General features: G+C 30.2%; 1 protein-coding gene across 1 annotated transcript; it reads left to right on the forward strand.

Annotated features, from left to right (window-relative positions):
* Positions 1-1,776: 1,776 nt before the first annotated feature.
* On the forward strand, positions 1,777-26,954 carry LOC113386248 (cationic amino acid transporter 3). The gene is made up of 15 exons (XM_026624042.1): positions 1,777-1,812; positions 1,871-2,024; positions 4,662-4,793; positions 9,168-9,266; positions 11,042-11,250; positions 12,896-13,067; positions 15,497-15,680; positions 18,168-18,292; positions 19,066-19,209; positions 22,934-23,009; positions 23,098-23,222; positions 24,300-24,431; positions 24,518-24,680; positions 26,454-26,581; positions 26,650-26,954. Exons 1-15 carry the CDS (start codon positions 1,777-1,779, stop codon positions 26,952-26,954), a joined length of 2,184 nt encoding a protein of 727 aa, XP_026479827.1.
* The last annotated feature ends 106 nt before the right edge of the window (positions 26,955-27,060 follow it).

Raw genomic sequence — 27,060 nt, forward strand, 5'->3', positions numbered from 1 at the left:
GTCTGATACTCTGATTACTTCTTTTGGAAGGTTTATTAAAAATAATCACTAATGACCAATTAAATTTGTGTAACTCGAGAATAGCTTACAAATTTCACATCATTTAATTTAAAATGTTAGGTAATTTAATATTTATCATGGCGTAAATATGAAAAAGAAGAACACACCATATTTTTGTGGAAAATAACTAAGCGGGACTTATCTCGACAAAGCTTGCACAAAGGACTAAAGCCTGCTCACTTTGAACAACAAACATACAAGTTTTGTTTGATCAATCAAAATTGTCATGCATGTAATTCCATGTGCACTCGTATGTATATAGCAAAGGGGCTAGTGAGAAAAATTTAACTATTTTTGAAAATTAAAAGTCCAAAACTTGATACATTATTATTATTATTATTATCTATTTATTATTATACGCCAATCGGCTATATACCGTTAACCACTGATCCTTAAAAATATTAAACTTAAAACTTCAAAGATGCCAAAATGGCTAAAAAAAATTTTGAATGCCACCAAAATATCTCCAAATTGGTTAATATATTAAAAGCGATAATATACGAATACATTCAGACAATCACAAAAGGCAACTCGAGGATCACCCAAACTTACTTGCCAGAAAACTTCTGCACAATTACAAAGGCAATATTGAAATAGAATTGAAATTTATGTTACATTGAAAAATATGTCAACTCTGACAGTGATCAAAAAATTTTGTATTCTTAGTCGGATTGTTGTTCATTTTAATTACTATAGGTACAAAAGTCCAATTTGACTTTGTATAATTATATTGTGAGAACCAAATCAATTATATCACAACAAATAATGCATATCAAACAAACAACTATCTGACTATGTTCAGTAATAATTCTAACATTGTAGAAATGTGCTTTATTTGCTGTTTTTCAAAAATTTGTAATCTGCTTTTTTACCCCATATATAATTGAGACTTCCAGGGGGCAATTAAGTTTAATGATAACTTTTAATTTTAAAGGAATATTACAAAATAATAGCTGCATTATTACAACCAATGCAAAATATGAATTTCATTTGCATTTTGTGCATTTTTGTAGAGATAACACTGTAAATAACCTTGATCTGGTATTTCGTCAAAAATATTCATCAGCAGAATTGGATTAATTATTTATTCGATTTATCTCTTATAAAATTGTTTTTTTAGCTTAATTTTCTCTTTTATTTGCTATTTACCAAATTTGTTCTTTTTACCCCATTCAGATGCAAGCTTTGATGGAGGATTTTCTTCTGATAGCAACATCGTGAGAATCAAAGTGATGGCTGATTATACATCTTTTTCCCTCTACTTTCAAATATTATTGAAAAAATCCTAAATTTACTTGTTTGAGATATCGATGGTGGACCTTTTTACCAGTGGACCTTTTAATCCCGCTCTACTCTATATTTAAAAAAAAACACTTGTCCGTCTGTTGTGGGACGTTTTGCCCAAACCCAAAAAGAAAAATGATAGCTTGGTTTAATTATCACTATTATCAGATATTCAGATGATAAATATTATGTGTATACTACTACATAATGAAAAATTTAGAATTGAATAGATGAGATTTTAAAATATATTTTTCTAAAACATTTTTCTCAACATTAATTCGCAATGACATGAGAAACTAAAATCATATATGTATTAAAAAAGTAAATTTGGTCATGTTTCATTCGTAACGTTTTTACTTATCCGTAATTGAATTATTAACGTATTGAAAGGAAATGTCCAGTAAAAATTGTTGCTAAAATGAACAAATAAAAATGAGTCGGAATTATCTTAACAATATTAAAATTAAAGTAATATTTTATAATGTTGAAATGTTTGCATTAATTTGGTTTTAATTTGTTGTTTCAGAAATGTTTAGGCACATTAGATTTGACCTCCTTGGGCGTCGGGTCATGTTGTGGTACCGGAATGTATTTAGTAGCCGGAATGGTGGCCAGAAATGTTGCAGGACCTGGAGTTATAATTAGCTTCGTTATAGCTGCTATTGCTAGTCTTTTTTCAGGTAAAAAATAAATTAGATTTCATATAGTTATTATTTGATTTAGCATATATGCTTATTTACTATATGTTCAAATTGCAATACGATTACTTGCAACACAACCTCTCGACACCACATATGTTTTTTTGTGCAGTTTAATATTTGATAATGATTTCAATAATTTTTTTTAATGATGAATAATTAAATACAAAAAATATTATGATGTTCATTTTGAAATACTATCATTAAATATCTTTAAAATATATTCTTCAAAATTCATGTTGATCTAAAAATTTCTATTGTAATTGTAAATCTATTGTGTAATGTATTTGTTGGTATAATTTATGTATTTGCTGCAAGTTCTTATTACACTAATGATTTGTCACCGAGTTCTAATTGAAAAAGATATATTTATTGATTATTTATTACATATGTTGTTACGCGGACTTTAATTTTGGAAGTGTGAAAAATAAGTTCGATGCAAATCCGCTATACCCTCTACACTACAGGCTAGCAACAATCCGGTGTAAAAGCTCAATGCCATGAAGATTGCCACCTTCATGGCCGAAATAATATAATGAAAATACGTCCAAACAATACTACTGAAAATATTTTTTCATTCAGCAATTTATAGATATTATAAATATTAGCCAAAAGCATATTTAATTTTTACCATCTGAATAGTCTGTGCATTGAACCAATAATTCCATGAATATTAAATTATATTAAATTAAGCATTTACTTTTAATATCCAAGAAGGTTTAGCACTTTGTCTTTTTCGAGACTTGATACTTTTTTTTAATGTGCAAAAGGTAAAATAGGTAGCAAGTATTAGTTACGCTATGACCCTTCATATAGGCACTAGTCTTAAGCAATTTTATATTAATCTATAAACTTAAAAAGCAAAATAGAGTAAACCAAATAATAAAAGAATTACGAATGTGTATAATTTTACACTGAATTCTGTTTTATTTTTACACCAAAAGGCTTCAGTACGATAAAATAAAAGCAAAATTTAAAATTTTCGAATACCTCTTAAATTTTTATTTGTATAAAATCGATTCAGTCACATACAATAGCAAATAAAATGTCACTCCTAAATATTGTGTAACAAATCATAATTTGCCTGCTGCGTATAAAAAATAGGTAAGGATTTGTGAAAAATCATTATTAACATTTAACATTTAAAAACATATTTCCATTGAATAAGCTGAATTACAGTATACGAGTAAAAGAAATATATATGAGATTACTACTCAAGGGTTTTATACACTCGCAATGTTATATACATATTGCAATATATTTTATCTTAATCATCACATTTATATATTTATTTAATTATTCATAAGCAAGCCGTAATCAATAATAATAGATATTATTTCAGGCTCTTGTCAAGCTTATTCATAATTATTATTAAATTACAAGGATAGTAATTTTATAATAATCATAGTAGCTGCATGAATTTCGCTTCTGAAAAAAAAGAGCTGAAAAAAAGCTTTCGAACATTAAATACAATGTTCATAATCAAGTTCATCATATTAAAGTCTATTTGACCACCAGTCAAGCTCAAAATTCTTGCACAAGGTTGAAAGTAATACTCATTTAAAACCGTAAAAATTTAATTTAATAAAATAGCAATAAAAAAACATGGTTGTATAGGCGATCAAATGGTCAGACTACATAAGTAAAGGATAAGGATTATGCAAGAAAATAGTTATTGAAATCAAATTGAGAAAATTCAGTAATGTCATAAAAAGCTAATTCTTTAAAAAGTTTAACTAGAGAAGCATGAAATTTTTTGCTGCCTAAGTTTCAAATAATGAGTGGCAGTTTATTCACAAGCTGAATACTTAAACCGTCGATCGTATTGAAAGAGCTGGCTAATTTATATGTGCGCGCCTTGATAAGTTTGTGTCTAGTGTTGTAGTTTGAGGAGGACGAAGCCATATCAAAATGTTTCGAATTGTTTTTGATGAAAGATAATGTTACCAGCAGAAAAATGCATGGGACAGTTAGAATATTGTATTTTTTAAATATGGGTCTGCAGGAGGCTTTACTGGGCAAGAAAAAAAATTATTCAAATAGCTCTTTTCTGAAGCTTAAATATTTTAATTAGTTCGGATAAAAAAAATATATAATATGAGGAAAGAATAGGAAAAAGATCAACAATTTTCTAAAAAAGACCACATTTTAATGATTGGGAATGTTATTAGATTTTATCATAACTCTCTTACAAAAAAGAATTACAAATCATTGTGTTCATACATAATATAGTATTGTGAAAAATCTATTTTTTGACGAATAAATAATTTGCATGGTATGGTTTCTTGTTCTGCGCTGAAACCAAACAGTTTGTTTTTCTTAGAAGTGCAGAAAAACATTCAGGTGGAAAACAGACAAATTGCAGAATATGATATTTATAACATTGTATATTTTATTTGTATTGGCGCACAAGAATATTGAAAACGCGGTATTTGCAGCAAAACTACTGCATTACACTCGAACTACCGCATTGCAAAACAAAACATAGAAATAATTTAATATAAAATTTATCGGTTATGTTCGCGATCGTGGAAAGAAATACCTGATGTTTTTCTGAATGTTTTAGTTTTGAGTCTCGTCCGTTTGATAACTTTTCCAATTAAGTTTGCTATTTTCCAGGAGCGTGTTATGCTGAGTTCGGAGTGCGCGTCCCACACACGACTGGAAGTGCCTACGTATACTCATATGTTACTGTGGGTGAATTTATTGCATTTGTTATTGGGTGGAACATGATTCTCGAGTATCTCATAGGTAAGAATTTACATATACACCTTTTGCAAAGGTGAGAATCAGATTTCAAAAGGCAAATGTTTCCACGCGATAAAATATAACCTCTCATCTCTGGTGTTGCTTCGAGGTAATACATTGATTCGAACCTCTGAATGATGGTTTTGGGACGAGTCTGATCGATATAGTAAACGTGGAATATTTGTCTTTGAATAAGTCAATTCTACTTTGATATATCATTTTTTATACTATTTATTTAATGTAATGATATTTTTGAGTAGTTTTTGGATGTTGAGGAGATGGTTTTATAATTAGGCACTATGTTGTTGAATCGTACAAATAACTGACGATAATACTACAATACATAGACTTTATTGCATTCTTCAAATTGAGAAACTACGCATTTATTGCAACTTTAAAATATTCAGAATTAATTTAAATGATTTGTTTGTGCGTATTAAGTCTCTCTTTCAATAACTCATTGTCAGGGTTATAATTTAACCTTTGTATCTGCGGACAGTATTAAACCAAAATTTAATTTGTTGGTATAATTTATTATTTGTTGCAGTGTTTGTTACAATCACTGATTTGTCACAGAGTTATATTTAAAAAAGATATATTTATTAATTATTTATTACCGATGTCAACAGTTAGTCCCAAACTCTCCATTACCCCCTCTACAAGGGTAACAACTTTCAAGTACAAACTCTCATTACCATGAAGATTGCTGCTTCATGGTCAATATAATAATATGAAAATACGTCCGAACATGACTAATTACTAAAATCTATTAATAGGGTCCGTAAGATCCGCGCGTTAAATGGTCCATTATATTATCTCTAAATAAGTTAAAAATAGATTATTTTAATTATGTATTACAAATGTGAACAATTAGTCCCAAACTCTTCGCTACCCCCTCTACAAGGGTAGCAACTTTCAAGTACAAACTCTCAATGCCATGAAGATTGCTGCTTCATGGTCAATATAATAATATGAAAATACGTCCAAACATGACTAATTACTAAAATCTGTTAATGGGGTAGTGCAAGACTTATAATTAGAGGTCCGCGGTTAACAAGGTCCATCACTATTATCTCAAAATAAGATAAGAATACATTATTTTAACTATCCTATTTAAGTAGAGGTCAAAGATTTATGTCCAGACATCACCTTAATTCTTACAACGTCTACATCTGGAGATAAACGGCCATGTATAAATATTAATAACAACAGTTTTCATTGGTTTTTTGTGTTGAGTACTTTTATTTAAATTATAATACCTCATCTGAATATAATTCTTATGTATTTCAAATTAGATTTAATAGTTTTTTATATAACCTCTATAGAAGTTTAATTGTGGGTGGGGTAAAAATGACTAGCTAAACCTTCACAATAAGAAAATAGTCAATAAAAAGGTAAAGTTTATTATAAATAAAGTATTACAAGATATAAATTAAATTAATATGTATCTAGTAATTTCAACTCTGCAGATAAATATTTCTGACAATATACTAGATCAAGGTTATATACAAGTTATCTCTGTAAAAAATGTACGCATAAAATTTATATTTTACATTGATTGCATAATGTAGCTATTAATTTGCAAAATCTCTTTAAAATTAATAATATGACATTGGATCGATTTGCCCCCTGATATTCCCACTTCACCTCGCCTATGAGGTAAAAAGAACCAAGTGACAAATTTTTGCAAAATAGAAGAAAACATACTTTTACAGTACAGGGTCCGGCACTCGAAGTGTAACCAATTTCAAACAGCTCGCGTAGCTGATGCACGTGTACCAACTGTCAGTAAGTTACCTAAATGATAGTTTAGTCTATTGTTTATAAGCGTACGAAAGTATTTAGTCAACAGTGAACGCGAAAAAAAGAAATCAGTAATGGATTTCAAACGTAACAGTGTGATTACATTATATTTAGCTGGAAAATCACAACCAGCGATTGTTCGAGGGCTCAAACACCTTAAAGTGAAAAGTTTTCGCTTATCGCACCATAACTCGTTACAATGAAACTGGTAGCATCGCAAAACGTCATGGAGGTGGTCACCAAAAGACTGCAATGTCACATGAGATGGTCAAAAAAGTGAGAAAGCGACTCGAGCGAATTCCCGCCGAAGTGCCAATTAAATGGCAGAAGAACTTAATACATCTGACCGTAGCATCCGCCGCATACTGAAAAATGATCTCAAGGTCAAGCCTCATAAGATCCAAAAGGCACATGATCTTACGTCGAAGCAGCAGCAAGTGAGACTTCAGAGAGCTAAGGAGATGCTTCGCCTGGCCGAGAGTGGTAAATTTCCGAACATTGTGTTTTCCGACGAGAAAATTTTCATAATTAAGCAATTCCCACATTCTCAAAACGATAGGGTTTACTTGACTGAACGTTCAGACAAGAATTTGAGCCATCGACTGGCCACCAGGAGGCAACACCAGCCACAGATAATGGTTTGGGCCGCTGTAAACGCAGATGGGCGATCTCCAATCGTTTTCATCGAGCCTGGCGTCAAGGTAAATGTGCGATATCATCAGGAAAGTATTCTGAAGGTTGCTTTGAAGCCATGGGCAGATCAACATTTCTGTGGCAGACCATGGACGTTTCAACAGGACTCGGCACCGTATCATAAAGCTCGATTGAACCAAGAATGGCTGAAAAATACCGTTCCGAACTTCAAAACGTCCGCACAATGGCTCTCAAATTCACCACACGCGAATCCTATGGATTATTTTCTTTGGGCCATTTCGGAGAGCAAGGTCCGAACTAAGGGGTGCATCAGTCTCGAGGCGCTAAAAAAAGCCGTTGTCCGCCAGTGGGCCAAAATACCTGCAAATCACGTTCGGCCAAATGCGATTTGTATTTGGACCGTCTAAAGGCCATAGTCAAAGCAAAAGGTGGTCATGTCGAGCAAAAGTAAATTGTTCTTAAATTTTGTATTATTTTTACACATTTTGTACTTTGAATCGAGTAAAATTGATTTTCAAAACTGAATTTATGGCTCTTTCAATTGGTTACACTTCGAGTGCCGGACCCTGTAGTTTTACATAGTCAGATAGTTGTTTCATTGACATGCATTATTTGTAGTGATATTGTTGCTACCATATTGAACCAATGCAAAATATAAATTTTATTGGCATAATTTTTACAAAAACAACATGACAAATATAACACTGTGAATAACCTTGATCTAGTATTTAGCTAGAAATATTCACCAGTAGAGTTGGAATAGTTATTAATTCAATTTATTTCCCGTATACATGTTTTAACAGGGATTCACATATTTATATTCTATTTTTTATAGTTTACACCTTTGCCAGGGTAAAGGTTCGATTGATCCATTTTATTCCTCAATATGTAAGCTATTATAGAGGTTATATAAACACTTCTGGTTGAATCTAACTACATTGTATAAAACAATTAAACAACCAATAAATATGTTTGTAATAGATTTTCAAGCATGGCTGTTTATCTCCTGATAGCGACGTTGCTTGATTCACTTTTTTACTTTTAAAAATTGTTGTTAAAACATTCCCCAAATTACGTTTTTTGAGATATCGGTCGGAAAACAAAAACCATCCTTTTCCTCCAACCATCCAAGAATGATAACTTTTAAGTTATTTTAAGCCAAAAATTAGACAATACAAAATTACTATGATTTTCAACATATACTGACTACAATTGATTGATTAATTAACTATTTCTATAATGTATCAAATGAATTTTGTTTAGAAAGATATGAAACTGTTCAAATTAATACTTGTATCTGCTTCATTCCCCATTATATTTAAACATATTTTAAATAGTTAATACGTAAATCACCGGTAACAAGTATACATAACAAGTAAGGCATAATATCATTTTAAGAGAAATCCTCAACATTCCAAAAGTTAATGAAATGCAACAATAATTGAAGATAAATTTATCGTCATCCGTATCCAACATTATCTTTAAATTTTATCAAGTATAAGAAGATTCAAAAGAAAATAGCTTATATAAAACTGCATACGATAAAGACTTGTTTAAATTAAAAAAAATACTTTACCTTTGCTTGAAAAAATTGTATATTTCTTATAATTGAACCTTTTCAGCTTATAATTACTTTAGTCATTATAGTAAGTTGTAAATACTTGTATATTGACACCTAAAAGTCATATGTAGGTTTTGGAACAACTTTTAGGGGTCAATATACAAGTATTTACAGACTTATAGCTGGGTATATCGAATTTCGAGATTCTTATCTAATTTAAGCTTAAATGACTGGAGTAAATGTTCTATTAACTGGTCTGATTGTTTGTTATAAAATCATATTTCAAATAATAATATTTCAAACAATGTATCAGCTATCATAGAGATCGCAATATTGAAACTTGATTCCATGTGTTTCAGGGACAAGTGCCTGCGCTTGTGCGTTAAGTGCCAGCTTCGACTCTTTGTCTGGAGGCGCAATTAATAGAGGAATTGCAGAAAATGTTGGAACAATACTAGGTACAGAATTTTAAATCATGTAAAAAAATTGAAATTTGTTTGGCCTTCAAAAAAAAAGTTTTATTATAGGGCCATGTCAGTCATATATGTGTAACATGAAAAATTATGTTTTGCCAAGAATTTTGCCATAAAAGTTATTTTTCTTGGTTAATTTAATAAATTTTGAACTAAATTATCTAACAAAGTTATAATTGCCCGAATGTCAAAACTTTTCGGATATTATTGTGGCGATCAACGTGTTATTATAATTAAGTATAAACTACAATTAGCGGATTTTATTCGTAAAAAGTACAGAATTTGTATTTTAAACGTTCATTATAATTATCATTATATAAATATAAAATTAATTAAAAAAATTCTTAAGGTAAAACGATATAATTACGAATATAAAAATTGAACTACTAAATCGTAGTAATTAGTAGTTGTAGTACAATTAGCTTGTGCAGATATTTGTCATATTTTTTGCTGAGTATATACAAATAATACAGTCTTATACAACGTGCCCCAAAGCTCAACGTCAAGCCAAAATCATGAATAAAAATATGAAAATATTTATCTAACGTTTGAAAGAATTATGAGATTTAATTGCAACTATTTTTCGGTTATAGTGGTTATTTTTCATTAATTTTGTTTATTTAAGCTTTGGATCCGCAATTGTAAATAACATTTCTAGAACCACAGTCAAAAATAATGACACAATAACCCCCAGTTTTGAAGAATTAAACTTTTTATTAAACTGCTTATTTAAAATGCTCAAAATTGGTCAACTTTGAGTGGCCCTTTTTTTAAAAAAAAAATGCACTGAAGTGTGTTGGCAAGTTTCATAAAAAATTGGCACACTTATTCAGCATTATAAATGATGAAATACTTGATAGTTTCATAATAAAATTCGAGTCAAAAAATGAAAACCTAAAAATAACATGATTTTTCTAAAGCATTTTACTCACAATCAGTTCAAATATTTATCGTACGGGCAATACCTGTAATTTTTCACAATCAGTGAAATACGTTTCAAATACGTTCTTTTGGATTTAAAATTTTAGTAACTCTGTAAGCTGTAATTTTTCACAATCGGTGTCTCAAACACGTTCTTTTGGATTTAAAATTTTAGTATTTTTGTAAGCTATAATTTTTCACAATCAGTGTCTCAAATATGTTCTTTTGAATTTTGAAATTACTACAAATCCGTAAATGATCCTCTCAACAAGCACAAATAGATCGATAGCACAAATTCAAATATGCTGCTTTATTTAGAATAGATTATATGTGGCCTTCCTTGAAAAAAAATCTTGATGATAAGCATAATTTAAAATTCTAAATTAGGAAAACGTGGCTAATAAAAATCTATAACATTAATTTCTACATCATTTAAGAACATATAGAATTTACATATAATCATAATAACTTCATCCCGAAATGCTGCTATAATTATTATTAAAAAACACTAGACAGTTGCAGAGCAAATAAATATTTTTGATTAAAACAGTTGCTTCATTTATTATGAATGAAAATACATGGTAACACCACTAATCTCGAGTTAAACTCATATGTAATTTATATTTTGTCTACATTTATTTTCGGCTTATCTTCTTTTTCAGTATGTGATTATAAAAATAATGCAACAAACTCGTGTTTAACTGCTAAAACAATTTTTAAAGTGATCTATAAACGTACTGCCGACTGTAAACTAAACTTTGTATACTATAATCCTCCGCCCGAATAAATCAAAATATGCTTCCAATTAATCTAAATCCAATATATGATATTATTTGCAGGTCGTTCTCCAGATTTCATTGCGATGGGAATAACGTTACTAATGACTGGCGTGTTAGCGTTAGGTGCCAGTAAATCAGTATTATTTAACCATGCTTTAAACGCAATCAATTTATCCGCCTGGACTTTTATTATGGCTGCTGGACTTTTCTATGCGGACTCCAGCACCTGGAGCGAACATGAAGGGTTTCTACCTTTTGGATGGAGCGGGGTAAGATGAACACCAAAACTTAGGTTGAATTTTTTAAACTTTCTTCTGCTAACAAATAATTATTTTTTTTAAATTTATTATTTTTTATTAATAACTAGCATACCGGGCGAACTCCGTTTCACCACCAGATGGTATTACTTTATGTAACATTTCGTTTGGTGATTAAAAGATGAAAAAAAAATTGCCTGCTGTTGAAATTGAATAAAAATTTGACCAATACACGTGATTGATTTGATCGTTTCCAATTGAAATGTTAGGAAACGAATAACTTTTTTTTACATTTTTTGCACAATTTCACAGTGAACACAGTGAACAAAGAACAATGAGTAGCTGCCAAACAAATGAGTAGCAGTCAATCAAAAAATATTAGTTTGTAATACATGTTAAATGTATGAGAGTAATTATGTTGAAAAATAAACAAAAAATCGATTTTTCCAAAGATGGATGATAATAAATTAACAAACCATGTAATATACCAAAAAAGCAAAAATTACTTTTTGCATAACTCTCGTATGTACTATACATCTATGCATTTATTAGAAACTTCAATTTTGAGAATTTGAAAAAATTAAAATTTCAAAACTTAAAAATTTCCATCATAGGTTTCGAACAATATTTCGGAATTAATAACTATTACCCCAAAAAAATGTTGGGTTGGTTTAAAATGTGCCTTAATTTTAAAACCCATAAGAAAATAAATTATTATTTGTGCACTCTACCCTATCTAAAAACCTCGTTACAAATTTATTAGTATCATGAGTAAATTAATTTTCTGCAATTCGACCCAACTGCAACTGCAATTTCAATTTCAATTTAATGAGATATATTTCAATATATATAGACGGTGTATTATACTTCATCGTTACGTTTAAATCAGTACATTTATATGTGAAAAAATTATATAATACAGTGTCTTGTTTTTATGTGATAAAAAAAAATTGTCAAAAAAAGTTTTAACAATTCTTAATTCGATCCAAGTTTCTGAACAAAATGCATTTATATCTAATTAACCTCTACAACAGAGTTGAACATTAATTCAATTGATATTTAGAAGACAAGTAATTGAATTATTTATTAAGTGCCACTCAACTCCATATTGGAAACAACCATATTAAGTGTTTCCACTCATATACAGTCATCCTTTTAATGTGGACAGAATGCTAAAAATTTTAGAAAAGGTGAAAAGCTAATATTGTGATTGATATAAGTGCTAGACTATGTAAGAACTTTTATATAGATGTGTGGTTCACGATCCACTCGAATTATGATGAAATAAATAAAATTGGTACCAAGAAACTACTATTTCAATTCTGTAAAATTAGAGAAATATGAGGGAGACATTCACGTTGAATCGTCTATAACTTTATTAAAAAAGAAATAGACTGAGTGTACCACTTTTAAAATATTACTGAAAATCGGACTCTATTTAAATATGACTTTTCTTATTATTGTTTATAAATTATATCCAAAATACTTCTGTAATAAAAATAATTGTATAATAATAATTGAATTTCATAGGTTTAAAACGCAAACACCAATAATTACAATTACTTCAGAAAATAAATAAATAAATGTGCCTATGCTATATTTGTTTTCATGTCAAAATATGTTTATTGAAATCAAGATGTTTTTCTTTTCATTCCAGGTTTTCACGGGTGCTGCAACTTGTTTCTACGCTTTTATTGGCTTCGATATAATAGCGACAACTGGCGAAGAAGCAATGAGCCCGCAGCGATCTATTCCGCGAGCGATTTTTGCAAGTTTGATCATCGTGTTAATAGCTTATGTTAGCAGTTCTTTAATGATGACTTTGGTTGGTGAGTAATTTATTATTATCCGCATTATAATCAGCAAAACATGCTTAGGAAATTGAATACTAAAGCTGCCGTTAAGGCTGACGGAGTACCGAATACTTCATTTCAGCCACGTCCAGCTTGAGTTCCGGTTACAATTTTCGTGCGGCCCGATAACAAAGAAAAATCTCACAAATTAATGTTTAATATTTTTCAAATTATTGTCAGAAAATTTAATATTTCCTCAGATGATAAATACGTGAAATAATGATTAATTGCTGCAGCTAAAGGAATTTGTCCAAAAAAGGTTAATTTTTATAAACAAGTAATCTAAACCATCCGCTCATCAAGATGTCGAACTTAGAGTTGATAATATTTCCAATGACATTTCCTTAAATCTTAATAAACATACCAGACAATTAGTTTAATACTCCTTATCTTTGGATGAAATAACATATAGCATCATAATAACTTGCGGCCCAGAGCCTTGCAATTGATGGCCTAGTCGCCTAGTGCCCAGTACATTCCTAAATTTTGTCCCGAAGAGTAGTTTAGGATCGACATGACTACTCTATTTTATACTTTCTAATATTCGATTCAATTAGCTCATACTACCACCAATCAATAGGTTTCTCAAATCATGCAAAAATAACTTAAAAATCCAAGTAATACGACCATTTCCTAAACTACCCTGAATGTAAGGTGGGCGCCTCATCGAAGGGGCCACATATTATATTTAAACATACTTAATAAGCAGTAATTTAAAAGTTAATGCATTTTTTCAATTAATTTGAATGATAATTGCGATGAAGCGGCGGTGAAGACCCTAGTACTGGTCCTGAATGCGACAATGTTTAATTAGGTCTTTTTTTTTAAAAAAAGTTATTGGAAAACAGTTTCTACAGATACGTTACAGTTACAACAAGATTTAATTAATTTCTTTATTTCACATTCGCTAATACTTGAACTATTGTCTGCAAAGTTAGATACCTAGAGATACGTAACCCAATGTCATTAATTCAGATTAAGTCACAAAAGGGTCATTAATTCGAATAGTAGTGCCCTCATATATCATTGTTTTATTCAATTAGCAGCATATTGTTTTAAAAATTAAACATTCGCTCTATATTATAAAATTTCAATCTGTACTTTAATTATTGAAACAATGGCGAAGACGTTCAAGAATAAAAAAATGAAATATATTATTCAAAGTAAACAACATTTCTAATTATTATATTGCTTTATTAATTTGTGTTTCGTTGGCAATTTTCAATGCGTGACTTAAATAAGTAACTAATTGTGTATGGCATCGTGCCTTAAGGCTAATTGCTGGAACTTCCCGTACCGTTTTGAAATAGATTATTATAAATACTATAACTTTGTCTAATATTTATAAGCATTATATAAACTGAATTACAAAGTTAAAATTATTTATTTAAAGTATATAAGTTAGCTTTAGAATTTTAGCCAGAATTAAAATTAAAATCTGCATTATTTTCGAAATACGAAAATGTTTAAAAAAAAATCGGAAAAAAAAATTTAAAATGAATTTTTTTTTTTCAAAAGCAATTATATTGTCAAAACAAGCAGAAAGTTTTTTGAATCATTCAAATCGGATACTTAGTTCTCCCAAAAACTGCCATTTTATGCGCAATTAGCTCGGTATCTCCAAAACGGCTGGACCTGCCTTTGCCAAAAACTAAACACAACTTCTACCAATCATTACAAATTGAATGTTTTTTGGATCATTCAAATGGGCCACTCCGTTTTTTTAAAACCTCGATTTATATTTCTGCACTCTTTGCTCCATATCTCCGTAACCTGCCTTTGCCAAAAATCTAATCAGCACATCTCGCTATCAATAGGAATCGAATGTTTTTTGAACCTTTCAAATCGGTTGATCCGTGCGCCCGTAAACGTGGATAAAAAATGCGGACACACGAAACACATACACACACATCCATTTTTTCTGAGGTATGCAAAAAATGTTCAGAAACCTTCAAAACTTGAAAATGTGCAAAAATTTACATTTTCGATTTCGGCCCATTACTATAACTACCCTACGGGAAATTAAAAATACTAGTTGCCAGCAGACCTACTTTTATGAATATTTTTCAGACTTCAAGTATAAACTCATAAACCAAAACTACTGCTTAGATAAAAAACAAACATAAAAAAAAGATACAATGCCAAATTGAGTTCGAGAAGACACTCCGTTCCAAAGAATGTTAATTTATTCCACACCTTTCATTGCATAAATAAATCTGCAGCTAATTAGTTTAATCGTGCTTTTCTGAAATTCTTCTAAATGTTTTATCTCTGGCCTCTTTACTCTATTTTAGATTTTAATTTTAATCGTTAAACTAATATAGAGTGCAAAACCTACAATAACAACATGTATTCTTTACTATTTTCATATTTTCTAAAATAGAATTATTATTATATTTTTCCAGTGCCTTATGATCAAATCGACGGTGAGTCGGCACTTGTGCAGATGTTCGGCCAAGTGGGTGCCTGGCGATGTAGGGCGATCGTGGGCGTAGGCGCCGCCGCAGGATTAGGAGTCGCCATGTTCGGCTCGATGTTCCCGATGCCGCGAGTCATTTACGCCATGGCCCAGGACGGTCTCATATTCAAGTGAGATATTTTAATGGAATCACAAGCACATTCTTGAAAATGAAAATGATATGTCTAATAGTCATTATACTTCTAATATATACTACACAAAGAATTTCGTATGAAAAGTTTCGTGATCAAATAAAATGAGTTGCTATAGATAGCAGTACAGAAGTACTCTTGACCGTAATGGGTATGATATATTTGATACCTATATTTATAGGTATTGAATATTCCTATAAATACAAGGAAATTATTTGTCCAACGCTGTTTTTATAATATATATGGGTAAATAAATATATGTATAGGGGAGACTGAGTACGGTTTGCCACTTATTTTGATCAGCAATAATTTTGTTAATTCACCAGTTATCTGGGAGAGAGGTAATTTGAGCATTTGTCTACCTAGAAATACTGTGCTTAAATATGATAAATTAGTCAAAATAATATCATACAAGAAAAGGCGGCGAGTGTCACATCCGTCCACACTCCCCGGGTGACGGTTGGGACAGGTATTATAATGACTTTTATTGTAAAAAATATGTAACACAGCATAACAAAATATAACAAAACAATATATAACTAGTGGGGCACATGGCATCGTGCCTTAAGGCAAATTGCTGGAACTTCCCGTATCAAAAATTATTTTTTTTTTAAAAAATTAACATTTTTGAAAAAAAATTACTCTGAAAAAATTAGATTTTTGAGAAACTATAAATTTTTGACAAAAATTTACTTTTTTTGAAAAAAAAAAAGGATTTTTGAAGAAAAATTTATTTTGAATTATTTTGGAAATTCAGAACATTTTTTCAAAGTAATCGTACTGCTGTAACTGCATAGAGACGAAATTTTGAATTGCGTAAGCGCCGCGTCGCCGTCTAACGGATAACATTGGTACGGAACCCATATAAATGTAAACAAAAGTTATACTTATTGTTAAAATCTCTATAAAATATCTGACAATTTGATGTGCATATGTGTAATGATCATTTTTGACCGCCAAATGGCATTTTTTTCTACTTTTTTTACTAGATCTCGGAAACCGCTAGACCTGCCTTTATAAAAATTTAATTAGTGAATCTTGTTGATACAAGTAAAAAATTTTTTGAATTATTCAAATCGGACGCTCCGTTCTCTTAAAAACTGAGTTACCGCTTTTGGCACTTTTAGCCCTATATCTTCGGAACGGCTAGGCCTGCCTTCGCCAAAAAATACGAATCGAATGTTTTTTGAATTATTCAAATCGCTTCATCCGTGTTCCCGAAATCGTCGACGAAAATTTGTATCCGAACACACACACATACACGCACACACACACATACATCAATTTTTTTTAAGGTATGCCAAAATGTTCAGAAGGTTTTGAAACGTAAAGATATATAAAAATTTTCATTTTCGATTTTTTTTCGATTAGTATAACTTGCCCTACGGAAAGTTAACAAAAAAAATTAAACTAAATTAACAAGAAATTTGTAAAAAAATATGTATTGAAGTTTTCTTTCCTTTTATTTTTTTTGTATTTTGTCTTAGTTAAGTTAGATTTTTCTTAATCTGACCCACCTGCATGTTACAACCTTGAACATGTTGAAGGGTTTGAAAAAACCCGCCCAACGTACACTTTTGGAAACAAAACATCGCAATGACTTAGCTAAATTATTTACATAAAAACTAATTGCTGGTAAATAACTACTAATGTTCAAATTACAGAAAAGTGATCTATCTGTGTACAAGTAATAGTTATTATTAAAAAAAATCGAACAAATTTTTTTTTGATTCTTTAAAAGCAATATGGTCTACAGATCACTTTAATATAGAGCGCTGATTCAATGTAGTAAAGGAAACTTGTTCGAACAAATATACTTTATCTATCTCACTTTGGACTCACTCAAAAATCCGTACAGTTCGGCGACTGTCACTATCGTACCCTGGCACAATCGTACCCAGTCTCCCCTATAAAAAACTCCTACTATATAAATAAACTAAACAAAATAATTGTTAAAAAACAGTTTACTATTTCGCGAGACTTTAAAATCAGCAATTAAGATTTAGATTTTCGCATTCAATTTATTAAGAATTAAATATGCACAGGAACATCAGAAGGCTAAATGATTAAATGTATTAAATGCTGAATTATCTGTACAATATTACTTGTGTTTTCTCACTGTGAAAGTTTGTTTATCAACATTACCGGGTATAAAAGATAACAATTCTAAAAATCAATTTTCAACTGTAATAATATATAGAAAAACTGCATTTCTTACTAGTTTTTCGCATAGCCTTCTCCGATTCGCCTAGAATAAAAATGTTTAAAAGTTTCCTTTAATACTTTAGGGCTTAAAGTTTAAGCCACGTTGAGTTCGATCAACAGCTGTAAATCCTCCGTACAAGGGTAAAGTAAAGATATATAGCACAAAAAATGTTCAAAGTCTCTTAGTTTTACAACATATCAAGAAAACTTGACAAGCTTTAGTCCCATATCAAATGAATATGACGTTTTCATTTATTTAAGGCAACTTGCACATATTTGGCCTTTCTCTGGTACACCTGGGCTAGCGACATTAGGGAGCGGGCTTGCAGCCGCATTGGTGGCCCTTCTTGTTAGGCTGGAAGTTCTTGTGGAAATGATGTCTATAGGTAAATATTAATGTCCATATTTTTTTACAACTATGATTATAATTTTAATATAATTTTTTGTTGAAAAAAAATTACTAAATACTTATTATTATATTTATAAAAAAGTTCTTCTGAGGCGATACATCAAATGAAAGGCAGAGATGTATAAATCAATCTTTAATTTTCCAAACGTTTGGATAAAAAAATTCTTGTCATCATCAGTGATTAACACTAAATTTATACACTAACTCAGTGGTCGGAAAACCGGGGTAAATTACCCCAACTGGCGTAAACATAAAATTTTTAAGGGTAAAAAATATATGTTTTTAATTTACATCAACTGTATTTGCTACGTAGTTGTCCGTATGGGGGTCATCTCTCTTCGTCATAGGGGTAATGCCATCTTTTAGACGAAACTACTTTGGGGTAATGATTATAAAAGTTTTCCGACCGCTGCACTAACTTGTCATTAACAAAGTTTTTTTATAGAATAATGGGATATACAAAGGCGCGTTTGAAATCTCATGATCTTAAATTATTTTGCTCTAAAAGACTCGAATAAAATCCTATATTCATATTTTTGTTTGTGCATAATTCACCCAACATGTGTCTCCTTCCCTTTCTATCTAGACTTTCAAGTTAGTTCGCCTCAACAAACTTGTTTCAAAGTATTTTATAGCTTATCATTTGCACCAACTAGCAATTTTCGCCATGTTTTGATAATTTCGCATGCAAGTATATGTGTATCATTATCAATAGATAACTAGTAAGTACATGAATATATTTATTTTTAGGAACGCTGTTAGCCTACACACTGGTATCGACCTGCGTTTTAGTTTTACGCTATCAGCCCCATTCCACCTCACTTGTGGAGCTTTTGCCCCCTGCACTGAGGACCCCACAACCGCCGGCCACACCATCGGGCGGCGGGGCAACGAGTAAGATAATTATATTATATTAATAACTTTTGATATGAAATTAATTATACCAAAGCATGAACAATTACACAATATTAATTACATAATATTATATTTATTTGTTGAAATAAATAATGTTTTGTTTAATGTTCAAAAATGAAAAAATACTCTAGTCAAAAAATATTAAAACTAATGGTGCGTGCCTTAAGGCAAATAGCTGGAACTTTCCGTACCGTAGTTACAAATTTCTAAAAGCTCAGGGAACAAATATTAGATTTTTTTGAAAATTTTGATTTTTTTTAACATTTTTGAAAATTTTGAAATCATTTAAAGAATTTGGATATGGAAAAAATGCCTTTTTTCAAAAACTTGGAATATTTTTGAAAACTGGAAATAAAAAAAAAATTGATATTTGAAAATTTGAAATTTATTTTAAGTTTTTTTATACTCATTTATAATGGTTGTAGAGACTGTCGACATTTTTTAATTTTTTTTAAATCTTTCTGAATCTCCGAAATCGCTGGCCTTGCTTTTGCAAAAACTTAATCAATTCATCATTACGTCAATACAAGTGCAATGTTTTTTGAATCATTGAAATCGGATGCTCCGTTCTCTAACCAACCTAATTGCCATTTTCTGCACGTTTTGCTGCATATCTCCGTAAAGGCTGGACCTGTCTCCACTAAAAGCTAATCAGCACGTCTCCTTATCAATAGAAATCGTTTCTTGAATTTTTCAAAACATTTTTGACTCCAAACCAGCTATGCAGTGCGATTGCTTAAAAAAAATGTTCAAAATTTTCAAAATAAATCAAAGTATGAAAAATCAAATTTTTCAAAATAGTCAAATTTTTTCAAAAATTTCAAAATTTCTCAAAAATTTTATTTTTTCAGAATTTTTAATAATTTAGTTTTTGGTACGGGAAGTTCCAGTAATTTGCCTTAAAGCACGATGCCATGCACCACTTGTTTTTATTATCATATTGAAATGTATCAGTCTTAAGTAGCAACATATGAATCTTCATACAATGTTGTATCATTATTTGATGCCCACAAGTCAAAAGACGAATAATTCCGTATAAGACGATTTGATCCAAAATTTTCGATAAAAAAACGATAATCCCAATTGCATATTGATTTAAGAGAACTAAGCCGAACAAAAACCATTTTAGAGTAGCTTAAAATTATACATATTAAATTCAAATGATCTAATTCGAATCTTCAATTTTTTAGAAATTCCATTCAAAAACTTACAAATATACATTTTAAAGTGATTTATTTCAATTATACGACGTGATGGTAATCTATTTCATTTGAACTATTTTTTGGTGTTTCATATAAAAAATTATTATTGTTTATGAAAAGTTATTAGTTTAATAAATACTAGACAAATATTAGTTAGTTTTTATACTGATTTTGATCTTTAATTTCAATACCTTTGTTTCATTCCTATTCATTATTACTCTCCATTGATTTCCACTCTAATATGTACAATTGTGTGCTATCGCTCGTGCGTGTTGAACGGTAAATGCTTTAATATTATAAACATATGATTGGGAGATTTGATATGTAGATAATTACAAATAAAACCCAAATTACATATTAACTCAATGAACATTTTTATATTATTCCGGTACAAGTATTGCATGTTACCCAGACGCGTTTGCAATCTCATGATCTTTAATTATTTCGCCCTAAAAGACCCGAATGAAATCTAATTTTCACATATATTTTTGTCAGTTAATGCGTGTTCCTGTCTCTTTGTCACGATTTCTAGAGCCAACAAATATTTCATTTTATATTTAAAAACATAAATTCGATTAATAATATATAATTTATTCTGAAATCGATTATTCAGAATCGATACATTTATATCGATTAAAAAAGGTGATTTGTAAACATATTTATTTTGTATCATATTTGAACTTTCGGTTCCAATTCACGTTTCAATATAGCAATTTATTAAGAAATTAACTATTAAACTAGCAGTACATGGCCTTAAAGCAAATTGCTGGAACTTTTCGTGACAGAACTAAATATTGAAGCAAAAAAAATAATCAATAAATATTGATCAATGATTATTAACAAATGTTTTAAATATTTTGAATGAGATAATTATATTTACTATGTATTAATTCGTTCATATAATATACAGTAACGATCTTGTCGCTCAAAACACTTAAAAATGTTTACATTAAAAAGAGATGCCGAATAAATCCATCTGAGGATATATTTCTTACGATGACGTCATCGTAACTGTAAACTTAAACTGAATTGTAAATTTAAAATTCATATTTAAATTCTAAAACTTTGCATATTTTTGAAAGTTTTGAAAAAAAAAATCTGAAACTTTTGAAATTTGTTTGAACCTTACAAGTGAACTTAAAAAAATCTTGGTACAATAACCCACAAAAACTCACCTCTCTCCATCAGTAGAAATTGAATGTTTTTTGAATCATTCAAATCGTTGAAATCAATCAAATCACAAAAATCCATGCGCCCAAAATCGTCGATAAAAAATTGTATCCAAACATACATACACATACACACATACATCCATTTTTAATAAGGTATTCCTAAATGTTCAGAAACTTTTGAAACGTAAAGATATGAAAAAAAAAATATTTTCGATTATTTTGCGATTACTACAACTTGCCTACGGGAAGTTAATAATTTAACAATATTCAAAAAATATAATTTTCAAACTTTCGTTACGCACAATATTTTTTATAATTCTTCGTAAAATTCATAAATACAAAATTAATTTATTTACACTCGGTTTAATTTCATATAAAAGTATATTACACTAATAATATTGATTAAGTCTCATTTTTTTAATTTTTAATAAATAAAAGAATTTTAATGAAAACGATTTGGTTCGCGTTTTTATATCCCTCCAATCAATTTAAATAACCTAAAATAAAACTATTTCATATATATTAATTACCTCGAATGAAATCTTTGTGAGTAATTGCACGAACGATGGTATTAAAGATCATTAAACAAGTCTATGATGTTAATGAATTAAGAGTTTCAAAGAAAAAAGTTAGAATTAATATCAATTAAAACATGGAAACTTAAGCGAGATAACGTGAGAAAATTTAATTAAGAAACAAAATTCTTTTTCTGAACTTTCACAATTCACTAAAACAGTCAAAGTTTTAATAACTCTTATTTCTTAAAGCTGTTGCAAGTCAAATAATAACGAAAAAAGGGATTGAATTAAAAAGCAGACTTTTACTTTATCTTTATATTAAATTTAAAAGCTGTCTTAATGGCATTTATGTAAAAAATTAAAATGAAAAAAATTTAGAATACAATATTTGGATCATGAAAGATAAGATGGTAAGTTAATTATTTGCCAAAAAAAATATTTTTGTAGCCGCGGGCTTAAGGCACTATGCTATACACCACTTGATCAAAGATATTTTTGGATTTTATTTTGTTCTAAAAGTTTTCAATAAAGTGAGGAAAACAAGACATGAAAAAATATGGGATGAATCATACTCTATTTACTAGAGTAATAAATATTGAACCTGTATTCTTCTTCAAATTATTAATTTTAAAGTCATTTTTCAATAATGATAATAATATGCCTAATTATAGATATTAGTTGCCATATTATCATACCATAAATTTATGCAAAAAATAATAATTGATATGTACACTAAATACTTCAGTTTTCTGTTTACATTCAATATATTATTTTCTATTCCATTATTAGTAACACGTGATATTAATTTCAGATCCTTCATTTGAAATGTCTCCCAGAATAAATACCCTGACAGCACAAAAAGTTATGGTCCGAAGAGTTACAAGAAGGTAAAAATTGACAGTGAATCAAAAACATAATAGTCATACTAATTTCATAAAAATATTTGAAATATTTATGTTTTTTTCATATTTATAGCTCTCCTGACAGTGATGATACATTTTCTGGTGAATGTGAAGATGGTATAATTGGAGCAAATGGCGATTTTCCAGTAAGGGATGATCAATTTTTGATTGCTGATAGATTAGAAAATAAATTTTACGGTGAGTAAATTTTCATAAAATAAGCTATTAATTACAACAAGTCATTACGATAAATAATTGACAATCGTTTATTGTAAATAAAATCTTCGACATTTCATTTTTCATGTAGTCACCTTCACAAAAATCGTTACTATCAGTCCAATTTTCAAGCACATCCTTTACAAAATTTTAATGAAAATTTGATAGATAGGGGGAAGTCCCGTAACGCCGGACGGCACTTAAAGCCGGACACTCTATTTAACACGTATTATCTAAGCGAGTATAAATCTTTTTATTTCAAAATACAAGTGAAAGGTGCGCGGGTGGCGCACGGGTGCAAAATCACTCGCCAAGCCTCGCCTGTGACGCACACGGCCACGGCGGGAGCAACCCTTTGTTGTTTTAGGCGCAAAAACAAGGCGTCATCTAAATATCAATGGAAGTAATTCTAGTGTATTTATGCATGTTTATTTTAGTGGCATTCAAAAATAAAAGTAGTACTTGATTGTTATCCGTAAAATGGTAGAATATTATTAGATATTTTAAACAATTTTAGTAGGTACCACCAAATGAACGAAATTGTCTGTCTCTTAGCGCCGGAGAATTGACGTAATTTATTATAATTATTTAAGTTTGTTCTGTATGAGTGCAAACGGTCATTACATACCCCAATTTTTCGTATTTTCTAGTCAAAGAATGAAAATCGGCGATGAATGCTCCAGCTGAGAGCATCTGCCAAAAGGGTGGATAATTAGTGTTTTTTTTTTTTGCAATATCTAAGAATTTTCGTCAAACACAAATGTGCAGGCATTCCAGAGTGTGGAGATGGCTACATATGTGTTCAATGCTAGTTATTTTGAAATGTCCGGTACTAGGTGCCACTTTCTAAAATCATACTATTTGTCACCAAATTATTAATTATTGTTTAGCAAAGATTGCGTTTTTGTTAATTTAGTTTGATTTCTAACTTTGTTATCTAACATTATTCATAATTTAATAAACATTTAAAATATTTTTTGATTTATTTATAAATAACCTTAGCACTCGCGGACTTAAATTTTCATGACTCGCACTAATAATCTTTTTTTATAATTATAGGTAGCGTCCATGGCAGCACAACCCCAAATTTTATGAACACTGGCCCATGTGGCCGAATTACTCAAGCAATTGCAAATATATGCCCATCATTGTTTCCATGGGTTAATCCTGGACCAGCAACATCAGAAACAGGTATCTACTTTTTCATTACTATTTATTATAAAACACTTCAGTTATTACAAATAGTATCAAATTATTAACAAAGCTCCGTTTTACAGGAATGTATGTTGTAAAACTAGTTGGCATAATGTTTGGATTAATATTTATAATGGACTTGACAGCCGCAGCGGGAAGTGGAACTTTTGCCATCACTGTTATAACACTTACAAGTTTTGCAATTATAGCAATATTGATACTAATATCAAAGCAGCCACAGAACAGGTATAAAAATAATTATTTACATCATAGGTATTATAATAAAAATATTCGAAAATCGGTATTATGGTGGCATGTTCTTAAATAATACTTAATATTAATTTTCATATTATGACCGAATAAATAAATAGTAAATGATTTAGAACAGTATTTCATGAGTTTATTAAATTGAATATTAGGCTATATATAATCACAATATTCACAAAATCCACCTTGTGTATCATATTTTCAGAAATAATTTAATAAATGTAATTTCGCGTTGAACTTTTGAATTTTTGCTTTCGGAAAATGTAACAATACAAATAGACTTTTAGTTTTCCTTCTCAAAACTTTTTGTTAGTCTTTTATGTTAATATCCATATTTTTGTTTAGCGCATTGTCCATATGAACTATATGGATAATACATTTAATTATTTTTTGGACAATCACCAAAATAAGATTGCATTTTTAAAGAAGTCACAGCCTAATACAACTAATAATTCTCGACTTAAAAGATCACTTTTGTTAATTTTCGCCGTACAAAAAACCTGATAAGGGGGCGTCCGTTAATCACGTGAGCCCTAAAGAGGGAGCGGGAGGTTAATAAAAAATCACAAAATATCACGAAGGGAAGCGGGAGTCTAGTAAGATATCATGTGTATCTATTTTTTACCTCGATTTAAAAAAAACTAGTTAAATCAAGTCAACTAGTCATGTCTCTAATCCTTCTTCGTGTCCATGTCTCTGATACATCTTAGAGTCCACATCTCTGATCCATGTTAGAGTCCACGTCTCTGATCCATCTTAAAGTACATGTTTTTGATCCATCTTAAAGTCCATGTCTTTGATCCATCTTACAGTTCATGTTTGTGATCCATCTTAGAGTCCATGTCTCTGATATATCTTAAAGTCCATGTCTATGATCCATTTAGAGTACATGTCTCTGATCCATCTTAGAGTCCGCCTCTGTGATTTATTATAGAGTCTACGTCTCTGATCCATCTTACAGTTCATGTCTCTGATCCATCTTAGAGTCCACGTCAGTAATCCATCTTAGAGTCTACGTCAGTGATCCATCTTAGAGTCTACGTATATGATCCATCTTAGAGTCCATGTCTCTGATACATCTTAGAGTCCACAACTCTGCTCCATCTTAGAGTCCACGACTCTGCTTCATCTTACAGTTTACGTCTCTGCTCCACCTAAGAGTCCATGTCTCTGATCCATCTTAGAGTCTATATCTGTGATTCTTTTTTTTTCAATCGTCAAGTATTTTTTTTAAAAAAAACTAAAATTATACGATTTTCTCTAGATGCTTACGGTGGGGAGGGTTAATACCACTACGTATCATCAAGGGGGAGGATCCAAAAATTCTTAGAAATCGCTTACCTAATGGACGCCTCCTAAGCTATGTGTTCCAATAAAACAAATAATAATAAACTGCTAAAGGGTCAAATTTTAGCACTTTCATTCATACAAATATTTATTGATGATGTCAAACGATTGAGAATGATATGCGAATTGGAATTTGTGGTAAAAACTAATTTTTCCTTCAGAAGCACCACTAGTTTGAAACGCTGTTGTAGTTTAATCAACTATAACAAATAAAGCTAGTAATTTGTTGTTACTTGTTACCATCCGCATTTGTAATTGAAGCCAACAAAAATACTGTGCAGAAAAAATTCTTTACATGGAAGTTTGAAACTATTTTTTTTATTAATAATAAAATTAGTTTCCAAACCAAACACAAAGTTGCCCTACATTCTGCAAAAAATTGATCACTAATTTTATCATTATCAGGCATGCATTACCCTTCTTGACTCCTGGCTTGCCAGTTGTACCAACAATAGCCGTCTTGGTAAACATCTATCTCATCATGAAACTTTCCATACTAACTTTGGTTCGGTTTACAGTATGGATGAGTCTAGGTAAGTGTTTCTATATACATCATAGGTAATTTAAAAATTTGAGTTGAATATTTTACTCTATTTTTTAGGGATCATTATGTACTTCTACTACGGCATCTCCAACAGCAACTTAGAACAAGGAGAGCAGACATTACCTGAAGAAACGGTATCAACCGATGCGAAAGCACAAACTAAATTTGCTTCACCTATAAACGTCTATTCTAATCACATGGCTAATGTCGACTTAAATGGTGGTTGGGGTGATGACCCTTACACATTGTCCAATACTTCCAGCAGGGTTGAATACGATAATAGGGCTTTCGAAGGGAGCCATTTCGGGGTCATAGATGCTTCCAGTTCAAGCAAATCGCCCTTCAACGCATGGGACGATTAGTAGTCGACGTAAATGACTTAGGAATTTACCTAAAGTGATACCTTTTGTTTAAAATAATACTAGTTACTCGAGTAAAAAAGAGGATATGTAATTATAGTATATATGA

The sequence above is a fragment of the Ctenocephalides felis genome, unplaced genomic scaffold (genome assembly GCF_003426905.1).
Source record: "Ctenocephalides felis isolate EL2017-DRISC unplaced genomic scaffold, ASM342690v1 CF-g0.4_SCAFFOLD_00845, whole genome shotgun sequence".
Classification (NCBI taxonomy): Eukaryota; Metazoa; Arthropoda; class Insecta; order Siphonaptera; family Pulicidae; genus Ctenocephalides; species Ctenocephalides felis.